At 40.7% G+C, this 27588-nt stretch overlaps 1 protein-coding gene across 1 annotated transcript; it reads left to right on the forward strand.

The window, feature by feature from the left end:
- The first annotated feature begins 20841 nt into the window (after positions 1-20841).
- On the forward strand, positions 20842-24177 carry LOC101000503 (granzyme B). The gene is made up of 5 exons (XM_003901663.5): positions 20842-21020; positions 22063-22210; positions 22667-22802; positions 23016-23276; positions 23919-24177. The coding sequence occupies exons 1-5, from the start codon at positions 20864-20866 to the stop codon at positions 24060-24062; spliced, it is 846 nt and encodes a 281-aa protein (XP_003901712.2). The 5' UTR covers positions 20842-20863; the 3' UTR covers positions 24063-24177.
- The last annotated feature ends 3411 nt before the right edge of the window (positions 24178-27588 follow it).

Genomic DNA, 27588 nt, shown 5'->3' on the forward strand with positions numbered 1-27588 from the left:
ACAGTAAAATATTAGGAATAATTTCTACTGTGTGAGCACAATAGAATGACTATAGTTATCAATAATTTATTTTATATTTCAAAATAACTAGAAGGAAAGATGTGGAATGTTGTCAAAACAAAGAAGTGATAAATGTTTGAGGTGATTATAGTGATCAATTATCCTGATTTGATCATTATATATTGTATGCATGGATCAAAATATTACATGTACTCCATAAATATATATAATTATTATGTATCAATAAACAAACCAGATACACAGGCCAGTGGAACAGAATAGAGAACCCCAAATTAAATATATGAATTTAGAGCCAACTGATTTTCAGCAAAGGCACCAAGAACATACATTGAGAAAAGGACATCCCCTTCAATAAATGATGCTGGGAAATCTGGATATCCATATGCAGAAGAATGAAACTAGACCCCTATCTCTCACCATACACAAAAATCAAAGGAAAGTGGATTAAAGACTTAAATGAGAGACCAAAAACTATACAACTACGAGAATGATACATAGCAAAATCTCTTCAGGCATTGGTCTAGTCAAAGACTTTATGGGTAGGACTTCAAAAGCATGAGCAATAAAAAAATAGACAATGGGACTATATCAAACTACAAAGCTTTTACACAGCAAAGAAAACAATCAAGAGAGAAAAGGCAACCTACAGAATGGAAGAAAATATTTGCAAACTATGCATCCAATAAGAAACAAATGTCCAGTATATACAGGGAACTCAATAGCAAAAAAAAAACTAGTAATTTGATGTTTTAAATGTGCAAGGTATCTGAATAGACATTTTCCACTATAAAAGACATACAAGTGGCCAATAAATGTATTTTAAAATGCTCAGCACCACTATCCATCAGGGAAATGCAAATCAAAACCACGATGAGACATCATCTCACCTCACTTGGAATGGCTATTATCAAAAAGACAAAAAATAAATGCTGGCAAGGACGAGGGAAAAGGACACTTTTACACACTGTTAGTGGGAATGTAAATTAGTACAGCCATTAGGGAAAACGGTATGGAGGTTTCTAAATAAAACTAAAAATAGAACTACTATAAGATCTAGCAATCCCACTACTGGGTATGTATCCAAAGGAAAGGAAATCAGTATATCAAAGGGATACCTGTACCCTCAAGTTTATCACAGCACTATTTTCTTTCTTGCTTGCTCGCTTTCTTGCTTTTCTTGCTTTCTTGCTTTCTTGCTTGCTTTCTTGCTTTCTCCTTCTTTCCTTCCTTTATTTTTAAATTTCAGTAGCTTTAAGGGTACAAGTGGTTTTTGGTTACATGGATGAATTGTATAGTAATAAAGTCAGATTTTAGTGTACTGGTCACTCAAGTAATCTCAAGTAATGTACTTTGTACCCAATATATAGTTTTTTAATCTGTCACTCACCTGCCATCCTCCCTTCTTCTGAGTCTCCACTGTCCATTGTACCACTCTTTATACCTTTGTGTACCCATAGTTAAACTCTCACTTGTAAGTGAAAATAGACGGTATTTGCCTTTCCATTCCTAAGTTACTTCACTTGGAAAAATGGCCTCCAATTCCATCCAAGTTGCTGCAAAAGACATTATTTCATTCCTTTTATGGATGAGTGGTATTTCATAGTGTATATACGCCACATTTTATTTATCCACTCATGGTCCGATGGGCACTTGGGTTGGTTCTATGTTTCTGCAATTGTGAATAGTGCTGCAATAAACATATGTGTGCATGTGTCTTTTTTATATAATGACTTCTTTTCCTTTGGGTAGATGCCCAGTAGTGGGATTGCTAAGTCAAATGGTAGAACTACTTTTAGTTCTTTGAGGAATCTTCACACTGTTTTCCATAGAGTGTACTCATTTACCTTCCCACCAGCAGTGTATAACCATTCCCCTTTCATCACATTCATGCCAACCTATGTTATATTTTGACGTTTTAATAATGGCAATTCAAGCTGGGGTAAGGTGGTATCAAGTTGTGGTCTTAACTTGCATTTCCTTCATGGTTAGTGATGTTGAGAATTTTTTCATATGTTTGTTGGTCATTTGTATATCTTCTTTAGAGAAATGTCTGTTCATGTCATTTGCCCACTTTTTGATAGGATTATTTGTTTTTTTCTTGCTGATTTGTTTGAACTCCTTGTAGATTCTGGATATTAGTACTTTGTCAGATGCATAGTTTGCAAATATTTTCTCCCATCCTGTTCACTGTAATGATTATTTCTTTTGCTGTGTGGAGGCTTTTTACTTTAATTAGATTCCATTTCTTTATATTTGTTTTTGTTACATTTGCTTTTGGGGTCTTAGTCATAAATTATTTGCCTAGGCCAATGTCCAGAAGAGTTTTTCCTAGGTTTTCTTCTAGAATTTTTATGATTTCAAGTATTAGATTTAAGTCTGTATCCCATGTTCAGTTGATTTTTGTATATGGTCAGAGATAGGGATCCAGTCTCATTTTTCTACATGTGGTTAGCCAGTTTTCCCAGCACCATTTATTGAATAGGGTGTCCTTTTCCCAATTCATGTTTTTGTGTGCTTTCTCGAAGATAAGTTGATTGTAAGTATTTGGCTTTATTTCTGGATTCTGTATGTGGTTCCATTGCTCTACGTACCTACTTTTATACCAGTACTCTGCTGTTTTGGTTACTATATCCTTGTAGTATAACATGAAATCAGGTAATGTGATGCTTCCAGACTTGTTCTCTTTGCTTAGGATTGTTTTGGCTATTGAGGCTCGTTTTTGGTTTCATATGAATTTTAATTTTTTTTCTAATTTCATGAAAAACAATATTGGTATTTTGATAGGAATTGCATTGTATCTGTAGATTGCCTTGGGCAGTATGGTCATTTTAATGATATCGATTCTTCCAATTCATGAGCATAAGATGTATTTCCATTTGCTTGTGCCATCTATGATTTCCTTCAGCAGTGTTCTATACTTCTCCTCACGGAGATATTTCACATCCTTGGTTAAATATATTCTTAGATAGTCGTGGGGTTTTTTTTCTTGCAGGCATCATAAAAGGAATTAAGTTCTTCATTTGATTCTCAACTTTGTCATTGTCGGTGTATAGCAGTGCTACTCATTTGTGTGCATTGATTTTGCAACCTGAGACTTTTTGAATTCATTTACCAAATCTAGGAGTCTTTTGTAGGAATTTTTGGGGTTTTCTAGGCATACAATAATACCATTGGCAAACACAGATAGTTTGACTTCCTCTTTTCCAATTTGGATACCCTTTTATTTCTTTCTCTTGCCACATTGCTCTGGCTGGGACTTCCAGTACTATGTTGAATAGAAGTGCTGAAAGTGGGCATCCTTGTCTTCTTCCAGTTCTTAGGGGGAATGCTTTCAAATTTTTCCCATTCAATATGAAGATGGCTGTGGGTATGCCATATATGGCTTTTATTATTTTGAAGTATGTTCCTTTTATGCCTAGTTTGTTGAGAGTTTTATCATAAAGCAATGCTGTATTTTATCAAACTCTTTATCTGTGTTGATTGAAATGATCGTGTAGTTTTTGTATTTGATTATGTTTATGTGATGAATCACATTTATTGACTTGAGTATGCTGAACCATTCCTACATCCCTGGGATGAAAGTCACTTGACCATAATGATTTATCTTTTTGATTTTCTGTTGGATTAGTTTGCTAATATTTTGTTGAGAATTTTTACATCTATGTTAATCAGGGATATTGGTCTGTAGTTTTCTTTTTTGTTGTTATGTCCTTTCCTGGCTTTGGTATCAGGGTGATACTGGCTTCACAGAATAATTTGAGGTGATTCCCTCTTATCAATCTTTTGGAATAATTTCAGTAGGACTGGTATCAATTTTTCTTTAAATGGCTGGTAGAATTCAGCTGTGAATCCATCTGGCTCTGAGTTTTTTGTTGTTGTTGTTGTTGTTGTTGGCAATTTTTTTATTACTCATTCAATTTCACCACTTGTTACTGGTCTGTTCAGAACTTCTGTTTCTTCCTGATTCAAGCTAGGAGGATTGTATGTTTCCAGATATTTATCTATTTCCTCTAGACGTATACATAGAAATGTTCATAGCAATCTTGAATGATCTTTTCTATTTCTACGGTGTTGGTTGTAATGTCTCCATTTTCATTTCAAATTGAGCTTATTTGAATCTTCACTCTCCTTTTCTTGGTTAGTCTAGCTAATGATCTATCACTTTTGTTTATCTTTTCAGAGAACCAACTTTTGTTTCATTGACCTTTTGTATGAATTTTTGGTTTCAGTTTCATTTGGTTCTGCTCTGATCTTTGCTATTTATTTTCTTCTGCTAGCTTTGGGTTTGATTTTTTCTTGTTTCTCTAGTTCCTTGAAGTGTAACATTATGTTGTCAGTTTGGTATCTTTCAGACTTTTTGATAAAAGCGTTTAGTGCTGTAACTTTCTTCTTAGCGCTGCTTCTGCTGTATCCCACAGATTTTGATGAGTTGTGTCACATTATCACGCATTTCAAATAATTTTTTAATTTCCATTTTGAATTTATTGTTAACCCCAAAATTATTCAGGAGCAGATTGTTTAATCTCCATGCATTTGTATAGTTTTGAGGGTTCCTTTTTGGAATTGATTTCTAGTTTTTATTCCAATGTGTTCTGAGAAGATACGTGATATGATTTCGATGGTTATTAATGTGTTGAGACGTATTTTGTGGCCTATCATATGGTCTATTTTGGAGGATGTTCCATGTGCTGATGAGAAGAATGTATATTCTGTAGCTCTTGGGGAAAACGTTCTGTAAATATCTGTTAGGTCCATTTGTTCTAGAGTGCAACTTAAATCCAGTGTTTTTTGGTTGACTTTCTGTCTTGATGTCCTGTCTACTGCTATCAGCAGAGTGTTGAAGTCCTCCACTATTATTGTGTTGCTCTTATGTCTTTTCTTGGGTGTAGTAGCAATTGTTTTATGAATGTGGGAGCTCCAGAGTTAGGTGCATATATATTTAAGATTGTAATATCTTCTTGTTGGATTGATCCTTTTATCATTATATAATGATCTTCTTTGTCTTTTTTTTTTTTTTTTTACTGTTGTTGTTTAAAACTCTTTTATTTGATATAAGAAAGGTTACTCCTGCTCAGTTTTTTTGTTTGTTTGTTTTGCTTTGTTTTGTTTTGTTTTGCTTGAGATGGAGTCTTGCTGTGTCGCCTAGGCTGGATGAAGTGCAGTGGTGTGATCTCGGCTCACTGCAAGCTCCACCTCCCGGGTTCACGTCATTCTCCTGCCTCAGCCTCCCAAGTAGCTGGGACTACAGGCACCCACCACCATGCCCAGCTAATTTTTTGTATTTTTAGTAGAGACGGGGTTTCACTGTGTTAGCCAGGATGGTCTTGATCTCCTGACCTCGTGATCCGCTCGTCTCGGCCTCCCAAAGTGCTGAGATTACAGGCGTGAGCCACCATGCCCAGCCTACTCCTGCTCAGTTTTGATTTTCATTTGCAAGGAATATCTTTTTCCACCATTTGCTTTGAGTCTAGAAGAATCCTTATGTGTTAGAGGTATCTCTAGAAGACAGAAGATATTTGCTTTGTAATTTTTTTATCCATTATGCCAATCCGTATCTTTTAAGTAGAGCATTTATACCCTTTACATTCAGTGTTAGTATTGAGATGTGAAGTACTGTCCTCATCATCATATTGATTGTTACTTTGTTACTTTGTTTTCTTCATGGTGTTATTGTTTTTTGTTTTTTACTTTAAGTACTTAAGTTCTGAGATACACATCCAGAACGTGCAGATTTGTTACAAAGGTATACATGTGCCATGGTGGTTTGCTGCACCAATCAACCCATCATCTACATTAGGTATTTGTCCTAATGCTATCCCTCCCCTAGATCCCTACCCACTGACAGGCCATGGTGTGTGATGTTGCCCTCCCTGTGTCCATGTATTGTCATTGTTCAACTCCCACTTATGTGTGAGGACACGTGGTATTTGGTTTTGTGTTCCTGTGTTAGTTTGCTAAAAATGATGGTTTCCAGCTTCATCCATGTCCTTGCAAAGGACATGAATTCATCCTTTTTATGGCTGCATGGTATTCCATGGTGTATATGTGCCACATTTTCTTTATCCCATCTATCATTGATGGGCATTTGGATTGATTCCAAGTCTTTGCTATTGTGAATAGTGCTGCAATAAACATACATGTGCATGTGTCTTTACAATACAATGATTTATAATCCTTTGGGTATATATCCAGTAATGGGATTGCTGGGTCAAATGGTATTTCTGGTTCTAGATCCTTGAGGAATCGCCACACTGTCTTCTGCAATGGTTGAACTACTTTACACTCCCACCAACAGTGTAAAAGCATTCCTATTTCTCCACATCCTCTCCAGCATCTGTTGTTTCCTGACTTTTTCATGAGCGTTGTTCTAACTGGCATGAGATGGTATCTCATTGTGGCTTTGATTTGCATTTCTCTAATGACCAGGGATGATGAGGTTTTTTTTTTTCATATGTTTGTTGGCCACTTAAATGTCTTCTTTTGAGAAGTGTCTGTTCATATCCTTTGCCCACTTTTTGATGGGGTTGTTTTTTTCTTGTAAATTTGTTGAAGTTCCTTGTAGATTTTGGATATTAGCCCTTTGTCAGATGGATAGAGAGCAAAAATTTTCTCCCATTCTGTAGGTTGCCTGTTCACTCTGATGATATTTAATAAATGATGTTGGGAAAACTGGCTAGCCATATGTAGAAAACTGAAACTGGACCCCTTCCTTACACCTTATATAAAAATTAACTCAAGATGGATTAAAGACTTAAACATAAGACCTAAAACCATAAAAACCCTAGAAGAAAACCTAGGCAATACCATTTAGGACATAGGCATGGGCAAAAACTCCATGACTAAAACCCCAAAAGCAATGGCAACAAAAGCCAAAATTGACAACTTTGAGCTAATTAAACTAAAGAGCTTCTGCACGGCAAAAGAAACTATCATCAGCATGAACAGGTGTTATTGTTTTATAGGCCCTGTAAATTTTATACTTTCAAAAAGTTCTGTTCTGGTGCATATCAACCTTTTGTTTCAAGATTTAGAATTCCTTTTAGCATTGCTTTTAGGGCTGGCCTGGTAGTAACAAATTCCCTTAGCATTTGGTTGTCTAAAAAATATTGTATTTTTCCATTATTTATAAAACATAATTTTGCTGGATACAAAACTCTTGGCTGACAGTTATTCCGTTTAAGGAGGCTAAAGATAGGACCCCAGCCAGTCCCTTCTAGTTTGTAAGGTTTCCGCTGAAAAGTCTGATAGGTTTTCCTGTATAGGTTACCTGATGACTTTGTCTCACTGCTCTTAAAAATATTTCCTTCCCATTAAATTTAGACAGCCTGATGACTATATGCCTTTGTAATGTCCTTTTGGCAATAAATCTCCTAAGAGTTCTTTGGATTTCTTGTATTTGGATGACTAAATCTCTAGCAAGGCCATGGAGGTTTTCCTCAATTATTTCTTCGAATAAGTTTCCCGAAATTTTTGCATTTTCTTCTCCCTCAGGAACACCAGTAATTCTTAGGTTTTGCCATTTTACATAATCCCATATTTATTGTAGACTTTGTTCATTTCTTTGAAATTTTTTTATTTATTTTTGTCTGATTAGGTTAATTTAAAAGTCTTGACTTTTAAATTTTTCTTCTCCTTGGTTTAGTCTATTGTTAAAACATTCCACTGCATTTTGTAATTCTCCAAATATATTTTTCATTTCCAGAAGTTCCAACTGATTTTTCCTTAAAATATCTACCTCTTTAGAAAATTTTTCACTCATATTCTAAATTGTTATTTTCATTTCTTTATGTTGGTTTTCACCTTTCTCTTGTATCTTCCTGAGTAACTTAATAACCTTTTGAATTCTTTAGTATTTCAAATAATTTTTTTTTGAGATGGAGTCTCACTCTATCACCCAGGCTGGAGTGCAGTGGTGTGATCTCAGGTCACTGCAACCCCTGCCTCCCAGATTCAAGTAGTCCTCCTGCCTCAGCCTCCTGAGTAGCTGGGACTAGATGTGCATGCCACCATACCCAGCTAATTTTTCTTTCTTTCTTTTTTTTTTTTTTTCTTGTATTTTTAGTAGAGATGGAGTCTCACCATGTTGGCCAGGCTGGTGGTGTTTCAAAGATTTCGTCTTGGTTTGGATCCATTGCTGGAGAGTTGCTGTGATCTTTTGAAGTTGTTATAGAGCCCTGTTTTGTCACATTGCCAGAATTATTTTTCTGTTTTCTTCTCTTTCAGGTAGACTATTTCTTCTAATTATTTTTGAATTTATTTCTGGCTCACTTTTTATTTGACTGTGTTTTTTGTTGTTGTTTGTTTCTTTTTTTCCCCTTGAGGATGTGACTTTAATGTTTATAAGTTATTGTAACCTAATTTGGCTCTGGGTGCTTTCAGGGGTGAAGATTCTGTATGAGCTCCTTGGTTATAAAGACTCTTTGTATGATGGCTTCCTCAGATGCTGGTTACAGTAGCAGTGTGCTTGGTGTGTGAGCAAGTTTACTGTCTCCTGTGGAGTTGGAATGGCAGAGATCTCTTGAAGCTTCTCTCATTCCCAAGTGGTGTTCACTCATTTACTTGTTTATTTAGTTATCCAGCATTTTATTCACCGGGTTGACAGTTCAGGCTTCAGGCCAGTAGGGGGTGGCCACAGGCAAAAACTGGCTGTGGCTAAAGCTGGTCGGTAAATGCAATAACCAATGGTGGGCGAAAGTACCAGCCTTCACAGAGGTGGCTAGGGGAGTGCTCAGTGAAACTCACTGAGGTCTTTTCAGGTGGAAGGGAGGGACCCACCTCAGATCCCCTGACAGGACAGCAGGAAAGCAATCTGTCTCCCAGTCACATTCCTGACCCAGTGTTCTAGCTATTCAGATCGGACAGGCACCTCTTTTCTTTTTTTTCACTTTTAAGTTAAGGGGTAGATGTGCAGGATGTGCAAATTTGTTACATAGGTAAACATGTGCCAGGGGAGTTGGTTGTAAAGATTACTTCATCATCGAGGTATTAAGCCTAGTATCCACCAGTTATTTTTCTAGCTTCTCTCCCTCCTCCCACCCTCTACCCTCTGAAAGGCCCCAGTGCGTGTTGTTCCCCTCTGTGTGTCTGTGTGTTCTCATCATTTAGCTCGCACTCATAAGTGAGAACAAGCAGTATTTGGTTTTCTGTTCCTGCATTAGTTTGCTAAGGATAATGGCCTCCAGCTCCATCCATGTCCCTGTAAAGGACATGATCTCATTGTTTCTGTGACTGTGTACTATTCCATGGTGTATATATACCACACTTTCTTTATCCAGTCTATCACTGACAGGCATTTGGGCTGATCCCTGTCTTTTCTATTATAGATAGTGCTGCAATAAGCATAAACATGCCTGTGTCTTTATAATAGAACAATTTATATTCCTTTGGGCATATACCCAGTAATGGGATTGCTGGATGAAATGGTAGTTCTGACTTTAGGTCTTTGAGAAGTTGCCATACTGTCTTCCAAAATGATTGAACTAATTTACCCTCCACCAAAAGCGTGAAAGCATTCCTTTTTCTCCACAACCTCACTAGCATCTGTTATTTTTGACTTTTAGTAATAGCCATTCTGACTGGTGTGAAGTGGTATCTCATTGTGGTTTTGATTTGCATTTCTCTGATGCTCAGTGATGCTGAGCTTTTATTCATGTGACTGTTGGCAGCATGTATGTCTTCTTTTGAGAAGTGTCTGCTTATATCCTTTGCCTACTTTGTAATGGGATGGTTTAGGGGTTGTGTGTGTGTGTGTGTGTGTGTGTGTTTTTGGTTTTGTTTTTGGTAAATGTATTTAAATTCCTTACAGATACTGGATGTTAGACCTTCAGACAGACACATCTTTTCAGCTGCAAGAATGTAGAGATGAATTGTGACTCCACCTCTCATACAAGCCTGAGCCTGGAGGGCCCTTGTCCCACGGGAATGCAGTCACCTGAAGTGTTCCAGAAAGGCTGTCTACAGGTGTACCCATGCCGAGTTCCTTTGTGAGAAACCCCAGCTGTGTCAGCATTGGTGCATGAGGGGGAGAAGTTCTCTTCTCCAAGACCCTTCACAAGCACCAGGGCTGCCTCACTGTTGTGGTAGAGCCACAGACTTTCCCCACTGAGCTCAGCACTGCACCTGTGCCTCTGCTTAAAGAAACTTCCCACAAGTGTAGAGTTCTGAGACTCAAGGCCTGCAGTCTGAATTCCTTTGTCCCACAGGGTGCTCCCTTGATGTGGTGTACTCCTGCTTACCCTAGAAGTAGGAGTTCCTGAATGCCAGACTACTATGATTGCTGCTGCTGCTCTGGATCTGGCCACCCAGTAGGGCTGCTGCATTCCAGGCTTGTGCTAGGGAATGTCTGCAAAGGGTTCATTGATGTGACTTATCCTCAAGTCTCCCAGCAGTGGGTACCAGCACCAAGTCTGATGGGGCTGGCAGAGGAGTAATGTAAACTCTGTGAGATTCTTTGGTTACAAATAGCCTTAATGTGTTGGCTTTCTCTAATTTCAGTTGTAGTAGTAATGATCTGGTCACATGAACAGACTCAAGACCTCCTGGTTAGCCAGAGTGATGCAGGCAATGGTGGTAGCTGTAGTCATGCAAAAGTTTTCTCCTTCCCGGTATTGTGTTATTCTGCCTACAGATGTTGTAATGGACTACGTTGATTGGCCTATAGCCAGGAGGAGCAGTTGGTGCAAAAGAGCACTGACTGCAGTAGTAGTGGTGGAATTTGTGCTTGGCTTATGTGACCGGGGGAGGTACTCTGGTGTCTCAAGCAATGAGCAGGTCCACAAAGCTCCCAGAAGTTTCTGTCCTTTGTGTTAAGCTACTAGGGCGGGTAAAAAGGCAAACCGGGTCGGTGCCGAGTCAGGCAAGTTCACGCTCTGGCTATCCACATGCAGGTGCAATCAGTGGCCCCCGTGGGGATCAGAGGGCAGTTCTCTGGATGCTGGGGTAATGTTCCAGGGAGGAGTGCAGTTGCCTCTGCTACACAGAAGAGCCCACACAGGAAGTGGGGAGTACAGGTGGCAATAAGCCCCACTCAGCTCCTATGCACTTGGCAAGACAGGTCCCAGACCCACAGTGTTCCACTAGCAGTGGCTAGCTAGGTTGCAAGCAGGCTGCGCTCAAAGCTCAAAACTATCCAGGCCATAAGCCTTCTCTGGCTGCCAAGACAAAAACTGCTCAGGCCATGCCCCTCCTGGTCTGCTAGCAAATCAGGGGCACCCAGCTCCTACACCTGTAGGCACAGCACACTTCCCACTTGCCCCTCAGTTCTGGTCAAGGAGGTTCATCCTTGCTAGAGATTACATTGTGAATCTCAGTTGGGAGCTTCTCACTTCTCTCAGCCCGTGACCACCAGCTGAGCTAACTGGCAGACTTCTGTATGGTCCTCTGTGAGGTAGGATCAGGAATGGCTTCCCTCCGTCCCCAGTAGAGTCTGGGAGTGCAAGCAAAGTACATCCTGAAGCTGCTCCTTCTCATATACTCCCCTCAGCTCATTAAGTCAGCTCCAGCACTGATTAAGGTCTTCCCCATGGCCTGGATTGCCAGGTTCCCCATTGGGAGTGCATACCCAGAGGCAGTTTCTCTTCCTTTCACAGTCTGAGGACTCAGAGTTTTCTGCCTGGCTCATACTGTAAGCTGCAGTTTGCTACTTCTTTCAAAGGGTCTGTGGTTTCTTTCAATTTTCCTTTTAAGCTCCTGTGTTGCTTCCTGGAAAAAAAGTTCACAGCATGAATCTCTACACACTATTTTGTCTTTCCAAATAGGAAAGGCATGGTAACAATGACTTCAATCTACCACCTTGGAAAAGAAAACTATCACAGCACTATTCACAATAGCCAAAATATGAAATCATTTAAGTGACTATCAACAGATGAATGGCTAAAGAAAATGTAGTATATAGACAGAATGGAGTACTATTCAGCCATGAAAAGAAGAAAATCCTGTCATTTGCAGCAACATAGATGGAACTGGAGGTCATTATTCTAAGTGAAATAATTCAGGCACAGAAACATAAATATCACTTTCTAACTCATATATAGAAGCTAAAAAAAAAACAGGTCATAGGCCGGGCGCGGTGGCTTATGCCTGTAATCCCAGCACTTTGGGAGGCCAAGGCGGGTGTATCACCTGAGGTCAGGAGTTCAAAACCAGCCTGGCCAACATGGTGAAACCCTGTCTCTACTAAAAATACAAAAATTAGCCAGCTGCTCTGGTGGGCGCCTGTAATCTCAGCTATTCAGGAGGCTGAGGCAGGAGAATCGCTTGAACCTGGGAGGCGGAGGTTGCAGGGAGGTGGAGGTTGCAGTGAGCCTAGATAACACCATTGCACTCCAACCTGGGCAACAGAGTGAGACTCCATCTCAAAAAAAAAGTGAGATCATAGAAGTAGAGAGTAGAATTATGGAAGTAGAGAGTAGAATTATTAGAAGCTGGGAAAGGGATGGAGGAAGGGAAGGAGAGGTTGGCTAATGGATACAAGTTACCGTTAGATAAGAGGAATGAGTTCTACTGCTCTATACCCTGTAGAGTGAATATAGGCAACAATAATTTATAGTATATTTTCAAAGAACTAGAAAAGAGGATGTTGAAGGTTCACAACACAAAAAAAAAATAAATGTTTCAGGTGACGGATATGCTAGTTACCCTGATTTTATCATTACACATTGTGTACATGTATTTGAAATATCACTCTGTATCCCATAAATATGTACAATTAATTACATGTAAACTAAAAATAAAAGGCAAAATTACAGCATATTTTGTTAAACCTATCAAAACTAAATTTCATCCACAGTTTACCCTCCTCCCTGAAAATACAAGAAACTTAGGACTTTTAACCTCATTTATCATCTCCTAACATTTTTGCATTTTAATTCTATACTGTTTTTTTGAATGCCAATAGGAATTGTGATTATCATCCTATATAAAAAGTGTTCATTTTCCTTTAGTAGTTTCTAGTTACTGGACTAGTTTTGTTTCCTGTGTGTTGTACTCTAATAATTTATTCTGATTGTTCTTTCAGTTGATAATTCTCTTTTCTGTTGGTCTTCAATCTGCAAGAAAACCTATTCATTTAGTGTTTAATTTTATTTCACTTTTTATTTTTGGAAGGTCTATTTGGTTCTTTATCATATCTATTATGACACTTCATGTTCTCTTATTCTCTCCAGTTATCTTCAAGTTTGCATGAAATACGTGCCAGGTAATTTCAAAATCTCAAGCAGAATATCTTAATTATCTTGGCCACTTGCATAATAAGGGGAGAGTAGTTGACTTCACACCTTCTGTTCAAGTGCTGAAAATACTCCTAAGATAAATGTACCAAGATCATGCTTGGAAAAGGAAATGAAGCTATCAAAACAAAAAAAATATATAACAACTAAACAGACAAACACATACACATATATATGAACATGCGTATACATGTCACACACATATACCCATGTGTTGTGTGTTTGTAATTATATATAAAATGAATATAGATAATTATGCATATTTAAGTAGATCTATGTGTAAATACTTATGTAAAGATAGAGATACAGGTTTAGGTTTAGGTATACAGAATATAGATAAATATAGACATACAATTTCTAAAAGCTACCCTAACACATACATAATTCATTTGAAGAAAGGATTCTATAGTTAAAAACATTTTAAAACCTCTATTGTAGTCAATATCCTCTTTTGATACATGATGGTAAAAGGCCCAGAAATTGGCAATCGAATTCCAGATCAGATATCTTCCAGCTGAGAGACAAATGCTCACAGCTGCAAGAGGTCTTAAAAGATCTTATGTGCATGCTCATGATAACTTCCCAGTTGCCCTAAGATGTTTTCCAGCCACTGTTGCAACAACTCCCTGAAGAGAAAATACTTGGGCTCACCGGAACAGCCATTCCCACGAGAACTCTAATTGTGAGGGTACTTTGCTTTGCTGAGTTGAAATTGCCAACTTAGAAGTAGCTTCCCCACTGCTAAGACTGATAGAGAAGAAAGTTTGCAGCTTTCCACACATGTAGTGTCTGTGTGTGTGTGCACCATACTTTTTGTAACCATGTGACCATGTGACCTGGAGCACATCACTTAATATCTCTGAGTCTTTATTTTAAAATGTGATCAAGGTTAACTGCCATACGACATGTAGAGAATATGAGATAACATATATAAACCCCCTTTTATATGCTTTGTAACACAAGAAGATAGGGATTCATATTAATGTCCTTTCTTCCCCTCTTCCTTGATTTCTCCTTCACCAGAGTCATGCTCAAAACAACTAATTCTGCTACCAAATGAGAGCCTCAGATTATTTGAAGCTAGGTATGAGATGCCTGTGCCCCAGCTCACCTTTTCCCAACATGAGTCAACTGGAAGTCCATTCCACAGTAAAGACACTTTCCTCTGGGATACACAGTGGAGCCCAGGGTAGACACCATCTTTGGACAAGACTTTTTTCCCTGTGAGGACTGAGCCAAAAGTGAAATTTCTGGAGAGAAAGAGGCTAAGCCAAAGGACACAAGCTAATCCCACTAATTCCAGTCTCCTTTATTTCCTCAGGAGTTTTAGAGTACCACTTATGAACAGTGTGCAGGTATTTAAGATTCTCATAGCCTCACAGCCAGTCTTAGCATATGATGCCAAAAGGATCTAGATATCAAACTCCTCAAAGCCTCATGATTGGAACTCAATGCTTTGGTTAATTAAGCATCTTTCAGTAACAGCCTCAATCTTTCAGGCTTAGAAATCTGAGACAAGATAACATTTTTTTAAAAAGTCTAGTTTTGCAATCATATATTGGAAGTTCTGGCAAATGATTCAGCATAGAGAATACAGAGAGAATAATGTAGTCATTGGTTCCACAATCAGTCACCCTGCCACAGTTCCACTGGTAAAATGCTCTGAGAGGCCCTGTAGGTTTCTATAAGACTTGATTTCCCATTGGCAGACTTTGAAGTGCTGGCTGGAATGATCCAGATCTTCCGCTGTTTTCAGGTATGTTTCTCGTATTGTTCTTGAGTTTCTAATCAGAAACAGAAAAACCAGAAAGCAGAGTGTGTCCACAAGTAGATGTCATACCACAACTGGAGAACAGATAGGGGATATAACATAAGAATGCTTAAGCATGAATTTGTTTCCAAACACAATAACTTATTGTTATACTTGCCCTGAACTTTGAGATAGAGAGAAAAAGAGAAAGACCCACCAACTTTGCAATCATATACTAAAGGTTCTAGCGAATGATTCTGCAGCATTCTTTTTACCTACACTAGACCAAACCCTTTGCCATATCCCATGCAGACATAGTAAAAAAAAAAAAAAAAAAAAAAAAAATGCACAGCATGAGGCTGTAAACAAGATACTTAAGACAGAGTCCATTACTCCAGAACATTAGGGTGTGAACTTCAGACTCTATGGAAACAAGATGCTTTGGGAAAGGGCAGTGGCCCTGGTGGGCAAAGACTCTGGGAACATAAAAACCCCCAGGTTAGGGGGACGTGGGGTGGGGGGGTCTTGAGAACGACCCAAGGTCACATCAAAAGTGACGTCACAGCCCAGAACATTGTTGTCTTTCAACTTGCTCCCACCCAGAAGTGCAGTCCACGCCAATTTACTTTTGTGAGTCTGTACTGTCACACTTGCTCCCGGTTTGGTGGGAGTGGGCACACTGTTCTCACTCAAACCCACTTCTACTCCCCCTTCTTCCACAGGCCTCTTTTCATCCACACCAGACATTTACCCACTCCAGAGTTTTACTGAATTATCCCCAACCCAACATCCAGACCTTGTTCTTCTCCATCCTTTTTTGTTTGTGATGGTGGCTGGGCAACGATAAGAATAGGTAATAAGGAAAAATTAAAGGGTGTTCTAGTGGATACTCAAACTCTGGAAAAATAATAGATGTATGTCTGTCCTAGAAACAATTTTCTCTTCCCATCTCTGCCCTCTTCCCAATCCTTACTACCACAGAGGCAAAATGGAAATACCACATTCTCCGCTCTAATAAGTTACCTTAGTTCTTCTTTGCTGACAGATTTTTTATATCAAATTATTTTTTATTTTATGTACATATCCCAGAAATTCTGACTAGCATCCTATTCTAATAGGAATGCAGAGATAACTTTTAACTGAGACAAGAACTTCTTCTCTACAGGACAAGTGTGATGCAGTCCCATGCAATACCAGTACTTCAGGAGGCCAAAGTGGGTAGATCACTTGAGGCCAGGAGTTCAAGACCAGTCTGGGCAACATGGTGAAATCCTGTCTCTACTAAAAGCACAAAAACTAGTTAGGCATGGTGGTACACACCTGTAATCCCAGCTACTCTGGAGGCTGAGGCACGAAATCGCTTGAGCCCAGGAAGTAGAGGCTGCAGTGAGCCAAGATCGGACCAATGCACTCCAGCCTGGGTGACAGAGCGAGATGCCATCTCAAAAAGAAAGGAAGGAAGGAAGGAAGGAAGGAAGGAAAGAGAGAGAGAGAGAGAGAGAGAAAGAAAGAAAGAAAGAAAGAAAGAAAGAAAGAAAGAAAGAAAGAAAGAAAGAAAGAAAGAAAGAAAGAAAGAAAGAGAGAGAAAGAAAGAAAGAAAGAGAAAGAAAGACAGACAGACATAATTTATTCTCTACAACATAGCTGAGTCTCATGGTCAAATGAAATCTGGGGCCAACTTCTGGCTCTTTATGCCTGTAGGTTCTGATTTTGCCATGACTTAAAAGAATGATCAAGCTCAGGGAAATCAGGCCACAACATCAGAATCAAATGTCATGTATGAGTGTGAAAATGTCATGTCATTGTGCTGTTCTCATTTACCTATAAGGATTGGCCTTGGCCACTTCCAAAAGGGACTAGCTGTGGTTCAGTGAAAGGCTAATACCCAAGAGTATTTCCTTTCATGGACAAGGCATGACATTCTTCTACAGATTAAGAAAGAACATCAGGAAATAAGGAATAAAAGCGAAGAGAGTGTGTAATCTAAATAAATTTTTCCATCACCATATGGTAGCCACTGAGGTACCTCTCTCTTCTGACAGATTCAGAATCTAACATCAGAGATATAGACAAAAGACTTTGATTCTTCAGCCCCTCCTTAATTTTTCTCCCCAGGGCCCTGAAAAATATAGGAGATGGTGAAGTTTGGAGAAGACTTATATTACTAAAATTAGAAATAAAAGTGGAGATATTACTACCAAACTTAGAGAAATTAAAAGGACTATACAAGAATACTATCTACATTTGTACACCAACAAATTAGATAGTCTAGATGAAATGGACAAATTACTAGAAACACAGAAACTGCCAAAAAAACTCAAAAAGAAATAGAAAATCCGATCAGATTCTCACTTCCATCACTGTTATTCAATATTGCACTGGAATTCCTAAACAGAGCAATTAAGTAAGAAAGTGAAATAAAAGGTATCCAATTATGAAGGAAGAAGTAAAACTATTTCTATTTGCAGATGACATGACTGTATATAAAGAAAATCCCAAATAATCTACACAAAAACTAGTAGAGTTAATAAGCAAATTCAACAAATTTCAGGGTACAAAATCAGTTGTGTTTCTATACACAAACCCACAATGAACAATTAAAAAAAGAAACTAAGAAAACAATTTCATGTATAATAACATCCCAAAGAATAAAATACATGTGACTAAATTTAACCAAGGAAGTGAAAGAATTGTACACTAGAAACCACAAATAATTGCTGATTAAATGGAAAGATGTCCCATGTTCACGGATAGGGATACTTCATATTGTTAAATGGCAATACTTCCCAAAGCAATCTATAGATTCAGTGCAATCTGTGTCAAAATTTAAAATGGTCTTCTTTGCTGAAATGGAAAGCCAATCCTAAAATCCATATGTAATTCCATAGGATCTGAAAAAGCAAAACGAATATTGAAATAGAAAAACAAAGTTGGAGTACTGACACCTCTCAATTTCAAAACTTACTACAAGCTACAGTAATTAAAACAGCATGGCAAAGGCATAAGGATAGACATATGGATCAATGGAATAGATTCAGAGTCCAGAAATAAATTCAACATTTATGACCATTTGATTTTTGATAAGGATTATCAAGGGGGTCTTGAACATTCAGTGGGGAAAGAATAATATCTTCAACAAATGGTGCTGGAACAATTTGGATAGCCACGTGCAAAATAGTCTAGTGGACTCCTACCTCGTGTCACATACAATAATTAAAATAAATCAACTCTAAATATGAGGGCCAAAACCATAAAATTATTAGAAGGAATCAGAAGTAATCTTCAAGGTTTCTGATTCGTCAGTGGATTCTTAGATTTGACACCAAAAGCACAAGAACAAAAGATAAAATTGATAAATTTGAATTCATAAATTTCTTTAAATTTGCACATGAAATGACAATATCAAGAAAATGAAAACACAATCTGCAGAATGGGAGAAAATATTTACAAGCCACATATCTGATAAGGACTTAGTATCCAGAATATATAACGAACTCTTCCAACTCAACAATGAAAACAAAAACAATGCAATTTTAAGAATGGGCAAAGGAGTTGAATCAACATTTCCCCAAAGAAGATACTCGAATGACCAGCAAACACATGAAATGATGCTCAACATCATTAGTCATAAAGGAAATGTAAATCAAAACCACGTGGCATACTACTTTACACCCATCAGAATGAAGATAGTCATTTTAAAATAACAAGTGTCAGCAAGGATACAGAGAAATAGGAACTTTCCTATGTTGCTGATAGGAGTATAAAAGGGTACAACCACTGTGGAAAATAGTCTGGTGGTTCCTTAAAAAATTAAAAATAAGATTATTACATAACTCAGAAATTCCACTTTTAGGTATATATTCAAAAGAACTGAACACATATTGTTCATGCAGAAATTTGTACACAAATGTTTTTTGCTGCATTAGCTACAATAGCCAAAAGATGGAAACAATCCAAATGTCCATTGACAGATGAACAAATAACTTGTGGTATAAACATAATGGGAACATTATTTTGCCATTAAAAAGAATGAGTACTGGCATGTGCTACAGCTTGTATGAATCTCAAAAACATTATTACAAGTGAATGTAGCCAGCCACAACAGGTCATGTATTGTGTGATTCCGTTTATATGAAATATCCATAGGTGGTGGCTGCAGATTTTGAATGTGCTAAATGTCACTGAATTGAATATTTTAAAATGGTTAATTGTAGGTTATGTGAATTTTACCTCAATTTTTTAAATGGGTCACAAACTTATGTTTAGCATAATCCCCTTTTAATTTTAAAAAAGACAGATATTACATGAGAAAAAATGTGCTAGAGCATACTTCAAGACATTAAAGATGGTTATCAGTGAATTATGAGAAATTAGGTAACTTTAATTATTTTCTCTTTGCTCAAATTATTTAAAAATTACTTGCATGTTAAATTTTTTAATGCCTAGGAAAGAAAGACTATAGTTGTATTGACTAATAGTTTCTACAAGCATGGGGAAAATGCTTAATTTGTAGGGTTAAGCAAAGATAAAATAAATTGCATTGTCTGTAAAATGTGATCCCAAGTATTTAAAACACACTGCTTATGGTAACAGTCAGTCTGTGGGAGACAGATTAATAAGTGATATTTTCCCTTCCTACTTTCCAAATTTTCTTAATAAACATATGTTATGACTATAATCAGAAAAAAAATTTTTTTTAACGTCTACTATGGGGCAAGCTAGGGTCAAAAAACAGAAGTCTGATAAATGTAGTTGGCTTGCTATTGACAAGGAAGACATTTACACTGGAATTCTATATTTTGAGATATACCATTCTTCATAGAAAAATTGTAAAATACAGAAAATACGAAGATGGAAACAGATCACAATAATCAAACCACGTAGAGAGATTTAGTTGTTTTTTTAATAGAATTGGGCACAGGCTGTTTAGAAACAACCATCTTTCACATCCATCATAACAATAGCATTAGTGTAGTTTGTTTAGCAAATGTTTACTGTGTGCCTATTATGTGCTGAGCCTGCTATGTAAGAAGTGTGGCTCTCTGGACAGGAGACAGAATACTAAAAAAGACAACTACTTATCTTTGGCTGCCTGGCATGCTTCCCCACTTCACATGGTATCAGCAGTTTAGCATTACAAACGTCCTTTAGAGAACCAGCCTTTTCTCATTCTTGGTTCTAGTGGCTTGAGTGGACTGACCCCAGCCTACCCAAAGTGGATTCAACTCCTAGCAATTCGTTAATCTAGCCCAATAAAATGTCAAGTACAGGACTTTTATTAAAAGCGTTCAGAAAAGAGGTGAACTCTCACACTAAACATTTGTAACTAAATAAAGGATGTTAGAAATTCCCTAGAAAGAAAGCTATGATAATAAATGGGTTGCTAGATGTGTCTAGTAGATGGTGGCCACACTTTGTTACTACCTTGTGTATGGCTCTACCATAGCCCTCCCCTAACTGTACTCTGGCTCCTGGCATTTGTCTCTTCAACCAGATGGTCAGCTCTCTAAGGGAAGGAGACACATCTCCAACATGCTTGGTTCTAGCACAAACTGCTAAAGAAACTATCCTGATGGATTTAGCAGCATGGCCTTGAGGCATTGGGGTTCTATCACTGGGAACTCAGGTTTCTGGTGCTTCCGTACCTCTACTGGCTGATACCATATCCTACAGTTCACTTCATATGCTTGGGTTCCTGCTCTGGGCTGAATAGGTAGTCTACTCTGAGTCATCAGCTGTGGGTGCTGATGTGGTCACTGCATGATTTTCACACAAGCACCCAGAGGACGTCATCAGGCAGAAGCAGTTGGGGTGGGCAGCATTCACAGAAAATCTGTGATGAGACACCACAAAACCAGAGGGGAACATGAAGTCACTGAGCCTGCTCCACCTCTTTCCTCTCCCAAGAGCTAAAAGAGAGCTAGGAGGAAACAACAGCAGCTCCAACCAGGACAGCCTTTCTGAGAAGATGCAACCAATCCTGCTCCTGCTGGCCTTCCTCCTGCTGCCCAGGACAGATGCAGGTGAGTGATCGTCTCCACCCTCGGGGGCCCAACCCCATCCCATAGGTCTCCTGCCCTTTCTCCACATTCCTGATCCATCTATCTACCAGGAATGTTCTGAACTCCAGCTCCCATTGTACCAAGACCCCCCAGGTGTGATGCTGGATAAGCTATCAGCAGGAATGGCAGAGCAGAAGGCCGTTCTCAAGAAGAGCCAGTGGGTACTATCCCCTCTCCAGAGCCCACCTTTGTCACCTGGAGAGCAGGACTTTCCTAGAAGTAAATGGCAGAGGATGGGAAACTAGAAAAGAGAAATATTAAATTATTCTAGAGTAGGCCTGGCTTCTGTTTCTGGGATAACACAGGTCCTTCTCTCACCGTCTACTTAGGAGAGAAACCCAGAGCTCAGCTGACAGCAGAACTGGTGCAATCACTGTCCTCAGAACACTGTTAATGTGTTTGCTCAGTCCCATTCTCCAACTCTGCTTTTCTTCCCTGGCCTTTGGTGGCCCCCCTCTTTCCAAGAATGAGGCACTATGGCAAGCCCGAACTTCCCTGTTTTCTAGAATTCCACCAGCACTGCTCTGCCAGCCCTCATCCAGAGGCTAACTGGCGCCAGTCCATAATGCAGCCATGAACATTTATTGGGCACCCACTACATGTGAGGTGCTAGGAAATAGGATATGACAGTATCTAGATCCCTCCACTTATGCTCTGGCCATTAGAAAGCAGCGCTATCCTAGAAACCATGGGACTCATAGGGTCTTAGAAACTCACCTGAAACAAAGCAAAGTCAGGAAAGGAATGATCAGGAGCCTCTGGGATTTCACTGTCCCTAAGACAGGTATGCTTGCCTTCGACTACATATGGAAGAAAGATTTACAGACCAAAGTCTGCTGTTCTTCCCTTTTACAGAGCAGGAAATTGAAACCCCTTCCTCCAGGCCCCTCCCAAGTCCAGGCTATCCCAGGTTCCCAAATGTCCAGGAATTCTGGAGCCATCAAGCAGGTGCCCACCCAGCAGATTCCATGGGTGCACACAAGCAGAGAGACTTTTCCTTCAGGGGAGATCATCGGGGGACATGAGGTCAAGCCCCACTCCCGCCCCTATATGGCTTATCTTATGATCTGGGATCAGATGTCTCTGAAGAGGTGCGGTGGCTTCCTGATACGAGAGGACTTCGTGCTGACAGCTGCTCACTGTTGGGGAAGGTGAGGAGCAGAAAACAGCCCACACCTTCCCGGAAACACTCCACAGAGACCCCTGCCTTCTTCCCAAGGAGCTCCTTGGGCTCCTGGGAACACATATGCCAGGAGGGCTCCTTAGAGCGTGAGAAAAGGGCAGGTAAGTTTGTGGAGACGGGGGAAGGTTGGTTCCAGAGGCGCTGCTGGAGTAAGAAATAGCAGAGTGACCAAGCCTGCCATATTTAGAACTGGGAGCATACTTTGGCATAAGAATACAAACTGAAGCAATTCCACCTGTGTTTCAAGGGGGAACCGACCCCTGAGAAACATGGCGCAATTACCAGAATTCCAATTCCTGGGGACAGACTGTCCCCTTAATTTCCCCTCAACTGCAGCCCTGCCCCAGCTGTCACCTGCTCTTCACTGTCTCTGGGCTGTATCCTCTGTGACTCCGCCCCCATCCTCACTCTGCTCTCTGTGCAGCTCCATAAATGTCACCTTGGGGGCCCACAATATCAAGGAACAGGAGCGGACCCAGCAGATTATCCTTGTGAAAAGAGCCATCCCCCACCCAGCCTATAATCCTGAGAACTTTTCCAACGACATCATGCTACTACAGGTGAGGCACACTCCTGCCACTCTTGCTCTTCTTGAGCAAGAAGTCCAGTTGGTTCCACTCCCACTGTGATGCAGGCCCTTCCCTCCTTTCCATCCTGGCCTTTTGGTTAATTCCTGTGCCTCAGAGGAGAGAGAACACAGCATAGTCCCATCACTGTGTCAGGGCCCAGAAGTTCGTTGGCTGACCTGAACTTTCTTGCCTCTTCCCCACCAGCTGGAGAGAAAGGCCAAGCGGACCACAGCTGTGAAGCCCCTCAGGCTACCTAGGAACAAGGCCCAGGTGAAGCCAGGGCAGGTGTGTGATGTGGCCGGCTGGGGACAGACGACCCCCGAGGGAAAATACTCACACACACTGCAGGAGGTGAAGTTGACAGTGGAGGAAGATCAAACGTGCAAATCCCGCTTACGCCATTATTACGACAGTACTGTTGAGTTGTGCGTGGGGGACCCAGAGATTCAAAAGGCTTCCTTTAAGGTGAGACTATGCATCTGCCTGGATTGGCTCTGGGGAGAAAGATGTTTGGGGAAGATCTGAGACCTGCAGACCTAAGCAGTGGGGAACTCCTTCACCCACTAGACTGTGGTCTTTCTCTCTGGAAAGAGAAAAGGGGACTAGACAGAGCTGGGGAGAAATTAGGGCCTCTGCAAACTTACGAGGAGGCTTATGGTGGATGTGCTCCTTTGGAAGGATGAATTTGCAACACTCTACCCACTCCAGGTCACAGATATTAGGAAACTGTGCCCACTGGGAGTGCAGTAATTACAACCAGGTGTGTCTTCAGAGGTCAGTACCCAACGTGGTTAATAGGCTGGTCCTCCATGGTGGATGTCAGCCCTCCTTGCCCGTTTCTGGGTCCTTAAACAGCCAACGGTCCCACATTCCTGTGATCCCAGGATCTAGGGGAGATGACGGAGGCTGGCTGCTGGGATGAGGTGAAGCAGTAACAATGTCCAGAGCCAGAGTTTGGCAGCTGGGGGCCACCAGCAGCCTGCCCTGCCCTCTCATCTCCCACATGCACGCTGTGCAAGTTGGCCTTTTCTAAGCGGGGGCTTGAGATGGCAGAGAGGGCAGGACCCAGAGGAGCATCAACTCAGTCCTTCCACTCTCTATTCACAGGGGGACTCTGGAGGCCCACTTGTGTGTAACAAGGTGGCCCAGGGCATTGTCTCCTATGGACGAAACAATGGCAAGCCTCCACGAGTCTGCACCAAAGTCTCAAGCTTTGTACGCTGGATAAAGAAAACCATGAAACGCCACTAACTACAGAAAGCAAACTAAGCCCCCGCTGTGATGAACCACCTTCTCGGAGCCGAGTCCAGATTTACACTGGGAGAGGTGCCAGCAACTGAATAAATACCTCTTGGTTGAGTGGAAAGGCTGGTTTCTCGTTTATTCATTGACCCTCATTCTCAGGCACCAGTTCTGTGCTATGCAGGCCAATGACACAATTTTGTTGGCTTCTGCTTTCTCCTCTCCCCTCACCCCTTGCCACCTCCCCAAACCCCACGCAAAGCTGATATTCAGCTCTTTCCTATCCACACCAGTTTCTCCAGGGCCTGCCCTTCTGCCAGGGCTGAAGCTGAGCACCAGGAGGCAACATGGACCACTTTGGTACTGGGGCTTAGCGAAAACTTCTTACCTCCTTCTCCAGTGTTACATGACAGAGAAAAAAGGGATAATACCATGGGACCTAACTCCTCATCCCCCACTGGGGCTCCTCATTCTCCCCTGGGCTTAGTTTCTCTACCCTCCTCTGAGCTTAAAGCTCAACTCGTCCTTCAGCCTCTTGGCTGCCCCTTCTCTTCATCCCTGCTGAGTGTTCTCAGAATCCACCAACTTTTGTCCTCTCCAGTCCACGCTGACCTGATCTGGGCCCTTCCTCATATCTATCCACCTAAGATACCCAGAGACCCATGTGGTTCCATAAGGGCCTTGCCACTGAGATGCCAGCTCATCTCATGCCCTGGCAGAGAGGGGCCTCAGAAAAACCAGGCCTGTGTGGCACCAGGTAAGACCCACGGAGGACAAGGCTGGCAAGGTCTCTCTCCAACCCTTGGCTCCATCTCTCCCCTAGGTAGGGCCAGCTCAACCCCTCCCATCCAGCCCAGTGTCCTCCCATACACTCAAGGTTCACTGCCCACCTGGGCAGTCAGCAGGCTGAGCCCCTTTAAACCTGTTCCTCTTGGTCACTGCTGGCCTCTAGGCTAAGATTCCCTGCTAGCCACCTGGGCTACATCAGCCCTTTGGGTTCAAAAGGACTCCTTTCTGCAGAAGGACTAGAAAGCACAATCTTTTCTATCAATCAACAAACAAATACTCATTGAGCACTTACTATGTACCAGGCATAGAGGGTAGTAAGAGAACACAATAACAGACTCTATCATCTGAACCCAAGTGAAACTGACAATGTTGAGAATTTCCATCCAAATTGTTTCACTCCCTTTCTATCCTTCAGATTAGTTCACAAGATCGAGATGTATATGGAAATCCATGCGATTAAAGTATTTGTATCTTATTTTTATTTCTGGTTTTTCTGAGGCCCCTCTCTGCCAGGGCATGAGGTGTCCTGGCATCTCAGTAGCAAGGCCCTTATGGAACCACGTGGGTCTCTGGGTATCCTAAGTGGGAAGATATGAAGAAAGGCCAGCTATTCATACAGTTTGTATGAATATTGTCATGTGTGACTCCAGAAAAACAATGTATGGGATTTGAAAACGACTTTAATCATTTACTTTCCAGACATGAAGTTGTCAAACTGTTCAATGGAGCATCGTCTTCACCTAGGGGAAGCGTAGCAGGGCGGGAAGCATAGCAGGGCAGGAAGAAGACAACTAGGGCAGGCTTATTTTCATTTGTTTAAAAAGTAGCAAGGATGAACGTTATTATAAAGATTCAAATTGTAGGAAAAACACCCATTTGATTGGACCACCAGAAGCATAATCCCTGTCATTACACAAGCTTCTACCTGTACAGAATGAAACTAGAATCAGGAAGGCTCACGCAGGCTGAGAAAATGGAGCAATGCCTCTATTGTTTAGGCCACTTGATTACTGCTACATTTGTAGTTTCCAAAACTACCTGGACTTGTGAATGTTAGGAAGTTCTTGGCTTGGAGGTCACCGATAGAGTATATGACATTTTGTTGAATGAGGGTTGCCCTGTGTTAAGCTCACCCTGCTAAACACTCCCAGCAGTCACCTCTCCAAGGTCTTGCCGCTAATATGGAGTACTGCCTGGGAGTTGAACAGAAGTACTAGCTCTAGGTTAGTGCTTCCCTGTCCCAAATATACACAGCACTACACTATTGTGGCATGGAGTAAAATCTCCCTCTAGGATCATGTAACTATCAAGGACATGCCCTTTCTCATCTCAGTGTGCACTAAGCATGCTGCAACACAATCCTTTTTTTTTTTTTTTGACAAAGTTTCACTCTGATCAGCCAGGCTGGAGTGCAGTGGCGCAATCTCAGCTCACTGCAACCTGTGCCCCCTGGGTTCAAGCAATTCTCTTACCTCAGCCCCCTGAGTAGCTGAGATTACAGGCGTGCACCATCACACCCGACAGATTTTTGTATTTTTAGTAGAGACAGGGTTTTACCATGTTAGCCAGGCTGGTCTTGAACTCCTGACCTCAAGTGATCTGCCCACCTCGGCCTCCCAAAGTGCTGAGACGACAGGTGTGAGCCACCACACCCAGCCGCAACTCAATCTCTTAATCTTGGGCACTTTTATAAAATAAGTGAGTGTCACACGGTTTCTGATTTGGAACTGGGAAAAAAAAAATCCCTGCACCTAAGAAATACTAATGACTTGGCTCCTTCATTGGAAAAGGAAAACGCAGGAAGCAAAACAAAATAATAGTATTTTTTAAAGTTGCCTGGTCGCGTCCATAATCAGTTTAGGTATGATACTTACTTTGGGGAAATGGTTCTGTGGTTTAAAACAAGTTTGAAAACCATTGTTGTAGGCCTTTATCCACTTCTGAGCAAGAAGAAAGAAACAAAGTTTCAGGAAAGGGTAGTGACTGACTGAAGATATCATAGAAGTTAGGACAGAGCCTGAACAGAGCCCACGCCCCCGGATGACCAGGCCAGAAAGTAGGTTTAAAAGTCTTCTAATGCTCACCCCAAGATGACTTTCTGGAATCTCCAGACAATAATTAAGTTTGTGCTCAGACACCTCCCTGGAGAGAAAGACTGTGGGCTTCTCCAGCAGCTATTTAGTGAGAAGTATTCAAAGCAATTCCCTTTGGTAAGCTGAAATCTGTCCACAGGTGTATTTAGGTGGACTCAGAGGCAGGTAAGTACTTTAAACATGCTGACTCCTTCAAATCTCCTTGGTCTGTGGAAGTTTGCCCCCAACCCCTACCATATGAAGAAATAATCTTTCCCTTGCTTAAAATCTCTATAGTGTCCCTACTGACTCTAGGAAAGGAAATGCCTCAGCCCACTGAGATCCACTCCCACCATGCTTCTTTTCCTCCAGGGCCACAGGAAGAATCAGGTCCCAGCACAGCCAGAGAGAGAACTGCCAAGTGGGCTCATGGAGAATATAGACTCCAAAGGAAGCAAAATCTTGTTAATTTGTTTCTGGGAATATGTATTGTTATGACTGCCTTCCCAGCCCACCACTATGCTTCTCCCAGTACCACTCTTTGTGAACTTACACAACTTATAGGGTTTACTTCTTATCTTGGTAACCCAAACAAGATTGTTTTTTACCAACTAACATATGTTACCATGGCAGCAATGTACCATATCACTTAGAAGCAGCTGACCTGAGAGAAT

Source organism: Papio anubis, chromosome 7 (genome assembly GCF_008728515.1).
Source record: "Papio anubis isolate 15944 chromosome 7, Panubis1.0, whole genome shotgun sequence".
Taxonomy (NCBI): Eukaryota; Metazoa; Chordata; class Mammalia; order Primates; family Cercopithecidae; genus Papio; species Papio anubis.

Excerpts from the sequence above, each read along its gene's own strand:
- LOC101000503 (XM_003901663.5), top strand. The coding sequence starts at position 20,864 with ATGAAGTCACTGAGCCTGCTCCACCTCTTTCCTCTCCCAAGAGCTAAA. Across the intron at positions 22,211-22,666 it reads GCTGCTCACTGTTGGGGAAG|CTCCATAAATGTCACCTTGG; the intron begins GTGAGGAGCAGA and ends CTCTCTGTGCAG. Across the intron at positions 22,803-23,015 it reads ACGACATCATGCTACTACAG|CTGGAGAGAAAGGCCAAGCG; the intron begins GTGAGGCACACT and ends CTTCCCCACCAG.